Raw genomic sequence first — 14732 nt, forward strand, 5'->3', positions numbered from 1 at the left:
AATATTTCACCACTTGTTGTTCCCAGATGCAACCATCCTGTGATGTAATGTATTTGTATTATACTTGATATTTGTTTTGTTTTACTGTAATTTTATTTGTGGACCATGGGACTACAGATGGAAATTAGCCAGAGCAAAATCTGGCGTATTTACAACAAGTTATTTTGTTCATGCTAGCACTAGCCCCTGATGTTTTTCATTTTGTCCTTCTCTGGCTTTTAGTTCATAGGTTTGTACAATTTAAATACATAACTATGATAGTAAACAAGCTAAGAACAATTAATAAGCTAATTAAGCTCATTAACAGTTGAAGCTTAAGATCTTTAAACTCTTGTTTGCTAACTGGACATTAGATTAAAAAAGCAGGTGGGGAAAAGGATTTTAAAAAGCTTCACTGGTGATAATAAAAAGTTTGTTTTGGGAAGTTTTCACCAAACTTAAAGGCAGGAAATGTTTTGCTTTTGTAAGTCTGTATTTAACGTTTCCTGCTGATCCCCAGGTGCATAAAAGGAAAAAAAACAAAAAACTTTACTGTAACACTGACAGCTCCACTTCACTGATGTTTTCACTTGTGCAGGTTTAAAGCCGAGTGTGTTGCAATCTGGTGTTTGTCATCACTCACACATGTATCATCATGTTACATCACGAACAATAAAAATCTTTTCTCCCCCTCTCTCCTGTTTTTCACTCTCACTTCTCCTCCCTCGCTCTTTATTTAAACCTTCTACTTTCTTTATTTCCTTCACTTTTCAGTCTTTTTTCACATTAAATGTCACTATTTTCTTGAGGTTAAACACCTTAAAACTATAAATTCCTCCTTTTGCTTTGCTTTTCTTATCATTAAGAGTCAGAATTATAGATAAGGAGTGGATAAATAACATCTACTGTGCATTAGAAAGGAGATAAATATGTGTTTACTATACATTAAGTGTGTGGTCACTGCATATCACAGAAATGCAAAGATCAGATTTTCCTTGGCTCGTAACACGTTAAAGACACTCAAACTGGCTTCATGTCACATTAACAGCTCATTCTACACTGAATTTTATCTTTTAGATAAAACAAAGACAAGTCTGTAATAATAACGGCAATAATGAAAGTCTTTGAAACATCTCAGAGAGATGAAGATCAAAGAGTCGGAGTCGATAGGAGACCCTGAGAGGAAGCAATAAATCACACTAGAAGCAAATAACCGGCGTCTGGCTTCTGTTACTACTTCTCCATCCCTGCAGTGCTTCGTCATATCTCAGTGCTTTTATTAAATGAAGCACAATATGGAGCTGGGAGAGTGACGACACTGCAGGTACAGCATCCACCGGTCAGGGTGGAAGGAGGAGCGTCGGGGGGTTTCTGAATGGAGCTGAGGCGGGGTGGTCGACGCCAGACACAGGGGTCTTTTGTGTTTGTGTATCAGTTCGGAAATCACTAACAACACTACACACACACACACACACCCCTCCCTATACCCTGTGTGTGTGTCTGTGTGCGTGTGTGTGTATACAACATGTCAGTGAGTGACATTTGTTTTTTCAATAGCCGACTGGAGAGCAGAGCGAGATAAGGGAGTCGCTGCTCGGAGGCCGACTTCTTGGTTTCTTTATCTGGAGTTTGTTTCAAGACCAGGAAACAAAGGTCCGTCGCTCTGAGTGACCGAGGCGAGTTCAGTTGTTATGGTTACATCATGTTGCCCTACATCCAATCATCATTTTCACAGAGAGAGATGGCCTTGTTTTAATGCAACTGTGGCTGATAAGATATAAAATGTGAGTAAAGTCTCCAATCAGATACTAATTGTTGCAAATAACGATTAATAATAGTCCGAGAGACTTTTAATGATCAAAAGCAGATAATTAATGAGGTCAATGTCTCACAAAAAGACTTCCTGGGAATATATGTTGACGGTTATTACTATTCAAAGTTCCTTGTTTTATTAGTTCAGTGCAAATATGAATATTAAACGTTTTAATTGTAAGTATATTTGTTCATGTTTTTGTTCATCAATCTACTATTCTTAATTCATGCATACAGGACAGTACTGTGTGTTCACAAAACCTTAATCATTAATTAATCCTAACTATTTTGTCTGGATTTAGTAAAAACAAACAAAAAAAACAGTTTAATAATAAGGTTTTAAATCACAGAAGACTTAATTGATGTCATTGCGAAAAAAGCAGCCAGTGTACGGGATGTGTCGCCTGGATGTGCCTTTGATTTGAGCCGTGATTGTGATTAGATTTCACTTTTTGCTTGTTAGTAACGGCCGTCAATCAACCGCCGGCTCATGGGCTCAAATAAAAAAAACAGTAAACAGACAATGGACCATAAACCTCTTCTTGTGTGTATGAACTTTTGTGTCGTAAACCAGGGTCAAACTTCACCAACCACCCCAGGAAGCTCATATTAGCTTATAGACAACATGGGCTCATTCACTTGTAATTTAAGGATCCTTTTCTTTCTTTTTTTCCTTGCAGCAAAGTTTCGCCTGTTGAACTCATGAGTTTTTAAAATCCATAAAGATAATTAAATTTTCATGCCTGATAAATTTCAGAGTCATGTGTCTCCGACTCGTCGACTTGAATCAGAGCTTTGTGAGTTAACGTCGGGTCACTTCGGTACAATCCACTTCCTTCATGAGCGGATTATTCTTGGACTCGTCCCCTCGGTGAAGGAACTCGTTTTAGCACCGGCGTTAAACTGTGCGCTTGTAAAAACACGAGCCCTTTGATATGGCAAAACAAGAGACAAGCAGAGTCAGAGATGAAAGGCTCTGTGTGATGTCAAAGCAAAAAAAAAAAGCAGATTTAGAGGCAAAGACAAATTATACTACTCACTACAAAAACGTCATTGAACACAACACCGCACGTCCAAATGCCTCTTTCGCTACACAAAGCAGAGGCCGCTGCGTGTCTCGTCCACCACGCCCCGGCCGGCCGCCGATCAAAACAGCTGTTCTGCATCACAAGTCAAAGGCCAAATATTTGCCATGACATCAGCGCTCGGCACGGAGCAGATTTACTGATACAACACCTACAATACATCAGCGCCGGACAAAGAGAGAGAGGCCGGAGGAGCATTGTTCCTCTGCAGAAACCCACCGCTGATAAGAAATAACACAGAGCATGCAGCGAGACGGGGTCAACACACGACTTCTACCGCCTTTAATCATCTTTTATTATCATTAATTCAAAAATCATGCAAGAAAATACATCTATTCTCAGTTTGTAAACTGTCTTTAGTTAGTTTCCAACCATTACCATCTGTTGATATCATCTGTTATGACCTCAGACAGTGATTTGTGGAGATATTGTGAGCATCATAGTTCTTTAATGACCTTAGGAATAGCAGTGCACTGCAAAAACTCAAAATCTTTCCAAGAATATTTGTCTTATTTCTTGTCAAAATGTCTCATTTCTAGTCAAAACTAAACTCTTTTCACTTAAAATAAGAATCATCACCTAAAAATGAACTTGTTTTTAGATAATTTTAATTAGTTTCAAAATAATTTTCACTTGAAATAAGTAGAAAATCTTTGTAATAAGAAAGTTGAAACTTGATCCACTATCAGATTTTTCTACTTATTTCAAGTGAAAATATGCTTGAAAGAAGTGAAAAGTGTCTAAAAACAAGCTACTTTTTAATATGATGAGTCTTATTTTAAGTATAATGAGACTTGTTTTGACTAGAAATTACATTTTTGACTAGAAATAAGACAAATATTCTTGGTAAGATTTTGAGTTTTTGCAGTGTGGACAGTTGTACAGTAGGTAACACGTCATGTGGTCAAAAGGTCTGGAAACAGGGAGTCACTGGACCTTTTTCAAGGTCTCATGGAGTTGCGCTGTCAGCAGAACAGACAAATAATCTGAGATCCTGATGTGCGCCGAATCTACAGTTCAAGCAGGAACATCTGGTATTTGTAGCATCTTAGTGCATGCGAGGCGTTCAGGGGACACCTATAAATTGTAGTCAGAGGAAACAACCTGGATCTCACTGTCCACCTTAAACTACACAAGTGAGAGTTTGCAGCACCACCCACCACTGACAGTAAATCCTTGAGTCACTGAGGGAGTGGGGCGACGACAGTGCGAGGTTCCCAACGCCACACAATGAAACTCAACTGTTCTGCAGAAAGAAATCACGATCACTTCTTTCTTTCTTTTTGTCTTGTTGTGGCTACCAGGAAGATAAATCCATCCGTCTGTCCGTTAGCTATAGAATTTATCCCTCTGGGGGTCACGGGGAGGAGAAGAAATCTTACTTAGTAAATCCGCAGATCTACGAGCGGGTGTGGTTTAAGGTTTCAGTTGCTACATCTATAAGCCGGGGCCTCCCTTCCTACTCCCTTTCCTAAAAAACGAAAGGTAAATCCCTTCCCTGTAATCGGCCGAAGGTGAACGAGTGCAAGGGAGCTGGTTTTGACCCCGCAACCTAAAGCGGAAGAAGGAAAAAGTATTCTTCTCCTAAAAACTAGCCGCCGTGGCATCCAAAAACCAAAGACAAATGCGTAATTTACCGCGCAGATCTGTAAGTAAGAGTGGCGGTAACGACGTGGCGGCGGCTGAGACCCAGGAGGGAGCATATACAGGGTTCCTACACATTTGAAATTTTCAAGATTTCAAACTTTTTCCAGACCCTACGGTAAAAAAAATTCAAATAATTTGTGATATTTGAGTAAATATGTGTATCATGTAAATAAATCATGCAATTAATCATTTGTTTTCATTATTCTGAATAGGTATAGGCCATTATGTAACCAAATAATTTCTTGTAAATTGTGGCTAGGTACAATAGTGCATACAAAAAAATTTACCCAAATAACTTCAGATAAGACCAAACCCAGATAAGTATATTTCCATACAATAGTTGCCATTTTTTATACTTTTCCAGACCTGAAAATGTATAAAATCAAATTCCATACATTCCCATACTTGCGTATATAGGAACCCTGAGCATTTGATGGGAGGGTTGGAGCAAATTCCTGCCCTTGGATGTGTTAACCCCCGACCCCCTACTCCCCCACCAGTCTGCGAGTGTGATCCATCACTGCGACTGAAAGCTGAGAGCTGATGTATTGGCAACTTTTCCCAGCAGGTGCAGACGTAACTGGGCTGCAGCAGCGGGGTGCAGCAGGGGAAGAAAGGAACCTAAAGAGTTGAATATCTCTGGTTCGTCACAGGCATGCCAAACCAAATCCTCCTCCCCCACCCCCGAAAACCACACTGAAACCTCTCGTCCTTCCTTCCTCCCCCCTGCCGGGCTCCAGCCTCCCCTGTTCTACCTTAAATCATCCATGCGACACCGTGCACGCAAGATAATACAAAAACTGTCTAGGCTAAATCCGTCGCTCGCCACATGTGTCCGTATGGTAACGGCAGATTGACGAGCGGGGGAAACGAATTTGGACGATTTTTAAAGCGTAAAGCTTAAGCGACAAAAACGAAAATGTATAAGAAGTGAATCCTTTATGATCCAGAGAAGAGGATTCAAAACCCCGCGGAGCTGGATCCTCCAGATGTGGGAGATTTTTAAAAAAACAAAACAGGAGGAAACACTTTATCGTCTTCCACCTCCTGTTGTTTTCTGACTCTCTCTTTTCTCTCTTTAAAAACCCCACACAGGCTGTTTGGCTAAGTGTCTGTCATTAACTTTTAAAACGCTTGTACACTAAAATCTGCAGAGTTTAATTTCCAACATGTCACATGCTGTTAAAATCTTTATAACAGCCTATGATTATGTACAAATAAATGGACTAATTTCTGGGTGTGATGGATTCAAATTAAGTTTCGAACATCTGCAAGTTGAGTTTTACACCATAATAAACTGAATTGGAAACAGTGGCTCCTTGATACTGGTATAAATTCATTTAAATGCCTCAGGAAGAGGGAGTGTAAAGTGCATAGGACTGCAGTAAATGAATTAAATGTCAAATTATATACTTAAATATTTCTTCTGCTCAAAAGTTCAATGCAACCTTAAGTGACTCCAGCGTTTTAGTATTTTGCAATACCAATACTAACTTTGGTGGATCCCATGATTCGGCAATGCAAAACAGGCTTCAAATGCAAATTTGTCCAAACTAGAATCTTTTTTCTTTTTTTTTAAGATCATTTGACAACACGCAGGTGCTATTGGTGTGAATTTCTACTAATTTTATGTGGGAAAAAGTTTGTTTTCTCAGAGCTCAGCTCTGGTGAGTGATATGGCAGAGTTCGTAAATGACTTTCCATTTAAGTTTTGTGAAATCTCGCTTTATTTTGAAGCCAATAAACCACCAAAATGTGAGCGTGCATGTACTGGCAGAGATTTTCTTTGACATTCAGGTTGTTTCCATTGGTTGTTTTAAAGTTCCCAGCATCAAATTGTGAATTCATGGTGGACAGGATGGGTTGAACTTTAAATATACAGACATGTAGTCCAATAATTACATTAAACTTTACTTTCTATTACTTATTCTAACACTGGCTGACATTTTCTCTCCTGTTGTTGTTGTTGGTCATATAGGTCACATCAACTTCTCCACAGTTTCCAAGTGTTAGATTCGATTTTCCAGACTGAACCCTCCAACTGTGATGGATTTAATGCACATCGGACCAGTCTGATGTGTCTGCAAGTTGATTTTCATTCATTAACGACACAGTCTGAGAGCAACAGCTTCATAAAGTATGAATTAAATCAATTAAAATTCTTGCAGCATGTAAACTGAGTCTGGTGTGAAGTGATGAGCTGAAACACGTTGAACCAACAGTGTGACCCTTTGTATTGTTTATTTGATTTGGACTTTTCGGATTATTGTGTTGAGGTTAAACAAACATCTTTTCTTCTTTTGTCTCCACAATTTGTTTTTTCATAATCACCACATTTTTTCGCGTCTCTCTCATCTTTCTTCTGCGTCACCTTTTATTCTCTACTTCCCGCTCCTTTTCCTCCTCCTCGTCCCTCATCTCCTTCCTCCGCTGTTTGTTTTCCCGTCCAGCTGGGGGCGGATTGTCGAGCTTCTCCTTCCTACAAATCTTTCCATTCTTCATCTCTCACTTCAAACTCCGCCCTTCTCCTCTCATCACCATTTTCATCATGCCATCATCATCACCATTACCTTCCTCCGTCATCCTTTCATCATCATCATCGTCGCCGTCATCTCTCACTCACCGGTTCCATTAAATACACTTCGTTTGCCATGCCAGCATGAATTATAATAACTTCCAGGAGATAAACCGCAGCCAAGAGTGTTGCCTTCTCTTGCAAACTCTTTTTTTAAATTGCTTTTCCAGTCTTGCCCCTCTCCTGCCCTCCTCACACTCATCGTCTTGTCATCCTGCGTTTCATGCAGCCGGTGTGAGCGGGCGATGCCGAGCTCACATCCAAACCACATACTTTAAATTTATCTGTGAAACAAGTCCAAGCATCTGTTTTGGACTCATCGGACTGTCAGTCTTGTGCCAGAGTTTGTGTGCGAGTGCGAGTGTGAGTGACCTCTCCGTCTTATTACACTTTATTACATTTAAAAACCTTTTACACATCTAACGTCTTATTCCAGAAATCAGTTACGCACCGGTATTCAAACCATCTGCTTTGTTTTTTTCATCTTAACTCGAACGGACACGGTTCGCCACGCCACGGTTTATGTCCAACATATTTTCGGCTTTGTTGCGAGAGCAGAGCGGTGATTTGCAATGAGGAAGGCGTCATCTGCCTTTTTTTTTTTCCTCCAGGCACCTGTCGGCTGCAGCAGCTGCGACGCCACGCAACGGGCTGCAGCAACAGGCCTTCACTGGTGGCTGTGGTCAGACCTGAGCGCTAACACGTGAGGAATGCTGTGAGCGAAGGCTGCTGTGATAGACTGTGTGATGACGTCGCGACCACAAGATACAGTCTGGGTGTAGCTAAGATCTAGATGAAGCTTTTTGAAAGAGGGTGCGGCGGTGACGAGTCATGAGTTGGAACGTGAGCGTGTTGGACGTCATGGAGGATTTGCTTCATATGTGGGTTAAAGTTTGTCCCCAGACGTGTTTAAAACTATGTGAACACACTCTGATTAATGTTTTATTGAATGTGTTTTCCCCTCATGAAAAGTAAAATGAAAAATAATTACCCTCGATCACTTCCTCGTTGGGAGTTTATAGCCTACTCTGCTAGCCGTTTGTTAGCTTGTAAAAGTGGCTAACACTGTCACTGTTTACGTTACGTTGAGCTACAGTTACAAAAAGTTAAAGCCATGATGAAACTGGACTTGTCTAAGTCTACAAACACACAAACAAGGGAATCAATTTATTGAGGACCTTTATCTGGTCGACCTGTTGCGTAACAGACGACGCACAAGTTAGCTAGCGGCAAATTGGTAGCATGTGGAGTTGTGAAATCATGGGCGACTTGTAGGCTACAGCTATTTTACATCTCATAAGCACTTTAGGCATTTTGTTGGGCTTCTGAGTCTAAGCCCAGGGTTTTTGTGTCCCATTGAGGTTCAACATGCAGGATTAATTCGACTCCCAACCAACGGTCCAACTTTTAGAAATCAGATTTAGTAAGAAAATGTTTACATGTATTCCAAAAGTCTGGTTTTACTCAGACTAACCAACATAAAGTGAACCGTACTGAATGGTAGCGGTTAATTGTGCTAATGCTAAGTCTGGCTCTCGGTACCAACAAGGTTCTGGGGTTTATTTTGCTGCACCCATCGTCCCCAGAAGTTGACAGTCCTGCTTTTGTAGGTAGTATAACAATCCAACATTCATTGCTTCCCTGCAGTTTCCAAAGGGGAAATACGATAGATTCCCTTATGTTAGGCTATATCATAATGTATTATATAAAAAAAGTTAAAAACGTATCAACATGTAGATATTTTGGGAAACAACACCAAAAGACACTGACATTTGGACATTTCGGTCCAAGCTCAGCAGGTGAATCAATTAGCAAAGAAAACGACCTCTGAGAGCAAAAACAACCAAAACAAAACAAAAAAAACTCCCTCCAGCCTCTCACACGCTCTCCACATTCAGTGCAGACGTGCAGCACTGTCGGCCTCGCCAGCCTCTCGTCTGCCGTCTTATTTTTTCCCCCCTCTCTGTGCCACAGAGATCATGAGCTCCCTCACAGACCTTTTGGCTACATGCTGTCCTGCCGTGACTTGGAAAACTCCCAAGAGGGATAAGGTCGGGGTATGCAATAAATAAATGTTGTGTATAGAGGTTTAAGTTTGAGACAGCATTATATTTTTAAGATTAGTTACGTAGAAAAGCACCGAGGGCAGGACCTGTGTGTGCTGGAAGGTCCTGACTGTTACATAAAATATGCTTAGTTGAAAAACCAGCATCTAATCAGCCTCTAATTTATCTACATATTATTTTACAGTGCTTTACGAGCTGGTTTAAGGAAAAAGATGGCGCCAGCTGGATCTAACCACCATTTTGGCTTTTTGACTCAACAATTCCTTTCTTTTTCTTTTTTTTTTTTAACTTAATCCATTGACGTAATTTGACTGAAGACCACAACATGGTAACAAACAGCAAAGAGCGTAACCACCATGTTGAACTGTTTACAGCAGCATATCTTCTTCTTTTTCATCCAACAAAACTGGGAAGACAGACACTAAGTGGTGACATGGAAACAAATGGGCGTTGGATTGGCCTGATAATGGCAGCAAACTGGATGTAAATTAGTTTGGATGTGTTGCGTGCACTGCACTCTCTGACTTTTGCTGAGCCGTACTTTGCAGCGCTGGAGAGAAAAACTAGACATTCCTGTTCCTGTCCACTGACGACCACGGGGCCATGGAGCAGCAGCAAACTCTCCGATTGTATCGTACAAGTCGACCAGAGAGAGAAGAGAGAGAAAGAAAGAGAGGGAGGGAGGGAGTATAGGCGTGGGTGGTGGTGGTGGGGAGATGAAGAGGTAAAACGGGTGTTATAAAGAGGACGAGCGGACGGCGGAGGGGTTGTTTTGTGGAGGCGGGAGGAGCTGGAGATGCTGTAAGCGTCCAGACATCCAGGCTGAGAGGGAGAAGTCGTTTTGGACGAGTCTCAGAGCAGATGACTTATATCAATGGAGCGTCTCTGTGGGTTTATGAATGACTGCATGTGTGTGTGTCTGTGTCTGTGTGTGTGTGTGTGTGGGTGTGTGGGTGTGTGTGTGCGGGCGTGTGGGAGGTGGGAGGTTGGCTTTCGAACCACAGCTTCCCGTAGTCGTTGGTATTTTCATGCTGATTCGACACATGTAGCTACAGACTCACAATGTGTTTGCTTACTGCAAGGCTGCGTTGGTAATGGTAATGTGACCGACTTGTGTTTCATTAGTGTATGTTTCTCTCAGTGTGTGTGTGTGTCTGTGTGTGTGTGTGTGAGTTAGAGACATGTGACCACGTACACAAGAGCTATTGAGTGTATAAATACTGTTGTTGTGTTGTTGTGTTGTGTTGTTGTTGTTGGGGAATGTAAATTCCTGCCTCGGCTGAGGGGAAAAGAAAATCAGATCCCTCAGATCCGGGCCAAGTCCTTCCAGGTGTTCATGAACCTGAACTCAGCTAAAACAGATGGAAACCCCCTCCCACCACCACCGCCGCCCACCCTCAGGCTTCAACAGTTACAGCTCACAGATTTTAACATCCAGCTCAGTCCACACAGTCGTTTCTATTTTTCTCATACACACACACACACATACACACACCAGAATCAAATTTTGGGGGTTTGACGACGTCTCGCTTGAGGACATTTCAAACTCCGCCTCCGCTATCTGAGCTATAGTCACTATAGAGACGAGTAAAACAAACATTTCCTACACAAAACCACCATTTAATAAAATTCAGAGTGGAATAAAAGAAGCCCATTCATCTCTGTTTTTCTCTTATCTGTGGCTTAAACAGCTTGGATAAATGCACCATAATAAGATTTGCATTAGCCTATTGCTATACATTTATTAAAAGTTATTTAAGACAGGCCTATATCTATAATTGCATTTCGATCAATCAAACTTGAGATAGCCTTTCTGATTTTGTTCTGACAATAACTGAGTTAGGCTACAGGAAGAATCAAATTAGCCTGTTCAGCTTTGACTAATGTAAAATTTGTAGTTTTACTTGTTTAACTCGCATAGTCAAATATGAAATAAGTTATTTATTCCTCTGGGTGTCTAAATCAAATATGAGTTTATAATCCAAAACTTGACCTGACCTAATGCTTTCATGTCTGTAGCTACAGAGGAGGCCGACTGCTAGCTTAGCTTAGTTTAGCTTAGCAGAAAGACTGGAAACAGGTGTGCACAGCTAGCATTGAGCTAACTAAGCACGTCTAAAGTTAACGCTTTGTCTTGTTTGTTTTAATCTGTAGGCTACAACTGTGGACTTGATCTTACCCTGCAGCACTCGAACATTTATCCATTTATTTACTAGCTGTTCGCTAAAGACGAGGGACTTTCAGAGCGAGTGAGACTAAACAGTGAGCGGTAATCAACACGGTCTGGTCCTTGTGTCAGTGAGACTGAGTCAATGTCTTTTAAAATAGCAGCAGATAAAACTCAGCAGCAACTCTCCCACACATGTTAGACTGAAGCAGCTGGTTCGACAGGGTCGCGGTTTGTTTGGAGGAAGCCCGAGGTGACGGACGAGACGACTCCTCCTGCAACGAAGGCACCTGTGTTTATTTACCGCAGCTTTATCTGACAGAAGCCTGGCACTGTCATCGGGGCATCGGATCATTGATGGTAGAAGACGATAAAACCCAGGCAGGTTTGGCTTGTAAGAGCAGTAAACACACGTACACACAGATTTACAAACCTCTCACTCTGAGTGTCAGTGTGTGTGTGTGTGTGTGTGTGTGTGTGCGAACATGTGCCTGAAATCGCCCCGGGCTCCAAAACACTCAAGTACAGACTCATGCTGCTGCTCGTAACTTGTTAACTTGTATCTCAACAGTGTTTCTGCTGTGTGTTCAAGATCCACAGTTAATATAAAGTCATGTTGGTTAATGTTTGCACACAGGTAGCCGACTACAACGACCACGGCCTACGTCTGCACCGATGCTAAAGTTAGATGAAAAAGAGCCAAATGTGTCGGCTACAAAAAAGTGAGACAAATGAGGTGCTCTCTCATTTCCGATACTAATAACAGCTCTCCTCCACCCAATGCGTCACACGTTAACACTGCGTTTCCAAGACATGTACATTCATATGATTAATATTTTCTGTCTTATTATGGATTTTTATTGTTATTACAAGGGACACACTCAGGGTTCAGGGCTGGAAATAACCAGCAAATGACATTGACCATTGACTTAAGAGTGAGAATATTGTTGCTATTATTGAATATATTCTTATTAAAAGCAATATCTATGATGTTTTAAAATATTTTTTTTTTAAATGAAGTTGATTGATTCAGAGTTTGGCCCAGAAACTTCTTCAAACACCGACTGTTTCTCCATCACGATGACAAATAACGCTCTAATTAGTCCCACCCAGAGGTTCCAGAGGTTCCCGTCCGCCCAGATGTTTCCCAGCTCACGGTGACTGAGCAGATTCCTCCACTGAAACCAGCCTCCATCTGCTCACTAACCCGGGGTCAGCTGAGCCCCACAAGCAGCCTCCAGAAGACGTGGTGGTCGGTGGGTGGGTAATAGTTACAGTCTGGATTTTATCCGTTGATATAATCGATAATTGAGAAAGTAGGAGTGACATAAACTTGGCCTTTAATTTACTTTTGGCTTTGTAAAATGTATTACATTTAAGATACTTTCTTATCCGACCTATTTTTCTAAAGACCTATCAGATCAATTCTCCGTTCCTACACACTCTGTCTTTACATCAACTTCATGAATTTAATCCAGATGAAATTGTTAAAAACAAACAAAAAACTCTCCTTTAAATATTTCCTCTATGTGAGGTTGCGTGAGAGTTTCTGCCCAAAATAATGTCCATCACTTGAAAACTATTAGAGCTGCTCTCTTGGAGACTGGACTTGCACCAAAACCAATTTTCAAATCATGTTGAAGTTATTAACTATTAGCAGCCACTTTACAAAAATAATCATGTTTTTAAGAGATTCAATCACGACGCTCGTAATTTTCCGCGTCACATCTCCTTTCTTCTAAGAGAAACAACGTGTGTTTTCTCACCTTGGAGATGTAGGCTTTGATGCCTTCGGCCAGCTTGATGCAGGGCTCTCCAAACAGCTGGGCCAGCTGGTCTGGGATGTCCTGGTCCTTGTCCAGAGCGTTGAGTAAACTCAGACACTTGAGCTCCTCTGTGACGCCCTGGCTACGCACCTACACAGGACACACAAACACACACACGGAGCAGAGATTTAAAACACGACACCTTTGTGATCCACAGACTCAACAAACAAGTCGTTAAAAACCCCACGAATATAAATCAAAACCACTCTCCATTGGCTTTGTAACCAACTTTATGTGAAGTGCAGCTGCTGGTGCGCCGGTAGCAACATTTACAGTTTGGTAATTTACCATATGTCGCGGTGGATAGTTTATAAACAAGGTTAATTGCAGCTCCTATAGTGAACAAGTACAAATTAATTCTGGGAAAATAATCCACTTAGATGATGGCAAAACTCAGACAATCCATCCAACACAAAAGATTCGCCAACCTAATGCTGACTCTGCAAAATGCTATAATTAACACAAAGTTTTTATTTTCCATTTTCCGACTCCCATCTGTTCATATAAACGTTGTTGCTCTCGTTTATTTTCTTTCATTGGCCTCACGAGGCGTTCAAGCATGTCCTGTACTCCATGATGCTCGTCCTCTGGTGTGCCATCAGTCTCTCCACACCTCCCTAACAGGCCGCACAGCACTTTCACTTTATCAACTCCTGCACACGCTGCTCATTGTTTGTTTAACTTTTACTTTGTCGTGTTTTTTTTAATGCAGAATTTCTTGGATGTGATGCAAGTTTTTCAGTTTAGTAATGTAACATAATGACTCCAAAAAAAGGAAAAATAAGAAAAAAGGAAACCAAATGTAGGTAAAACATGTCGGCCCCCCCACACAGAGGCTCTTGGCCGAAACGCAACTTTCTTGTGTAACTAAAATGCATGCGTGGTGGTCGCACAGGGAGCTCTCTCCTGGAGTGAACCGAGCTGGCACATGTGCTCCTTTGCAGCTCGTTGCATATCTAGACATCTAATAAGAGAAAATTAAATGAACAATTCCTTCGGGGGGCCAAAAAGAAAGAGGAGGGGAGGTGGGGTTGGGGGGAATAGTTGCTTTTCCCTTTCGCTACGCCTCCTGTTTGGCAGCAACTTCCACCCAGAATGAGACGTGTTGTTTTTGATGTAATTTTGGTCGGCACGGGTCGAATAAGACATGTTTGGGAACTGAAACGCCAGACGCAGGCTCTCAGGCCGCAGTGTGTGTGTGTGTGTGTGTGTGTGTGTGTGTGTGTGTGTGTGTGTGTGTGTGCCCTTCAGGGAGGCTGTCAGCGTCACGGTCTGAAAGAGCCGCTAATGACTCCATAACAAGCACTGATGAGCAGAGAGAGATTACAGAGCTGCACTCCTTCACTCCCCGTCCTGTATTTGTGTTCATTTCTTTACGCTTCACCTCCGTTTTTCTAATGAAACCCGTTCCCTTTTTGTTTTCTCTCTGCGTGCTTTTCCATCCGTCTCCACATCAGCCTGCTCTCCCTCTCTCTTTCTCTTTCTCTTCATTGCTTCATCTCACTTTCTCTCCCTCTCTGCAGCGCTGTTCATGTTGATGCATGGGCAGATCTCCCTGTTCCTGGTCCAGATAGC

General features: G+C 41.7%; 1 protein-coding gene across 2 annotated transcripts in view; it reads right to left on the bottom strand.

Moving 5' to 3' along the window:
* The window catches only part of tnfsf10l (TNF superfamily member 10, like), a 64990-nt gene that overhangs the window by 22172 nt on the left and 28086 nt on the right, over window positions 1-14732 (bottom strand). For both annotated transcript variants that reach the window (XR_015034296.1, XM_085759989.1), the window contains exon 2: window positions 13098-13247. Coding sequence is in view for 1 of the 2 variants with exons in the window: in XM_085759989.1 (XP_085616115.1) it covers window positions 13098-13247 (150 nt within the window). In the remaining variant the exon portion in view is untranslated. The remainder of the gene's footprint in view (window positions 1-13097; window positions 13248-14732) is intronic.

This window comes from Trachurus japonicus, chromosome 18, assembly GCF_045865225.1.
Source record: "Trachurus japonicus isolate A0001 chromosome 18, Traja_1.0".
Taxonomy (NCBI): Eukaryota; Metazoa; Chordata; class Actinopteri; order Carangiformes; family Carangidae; genus Trachurus; species Trachurus japonicus.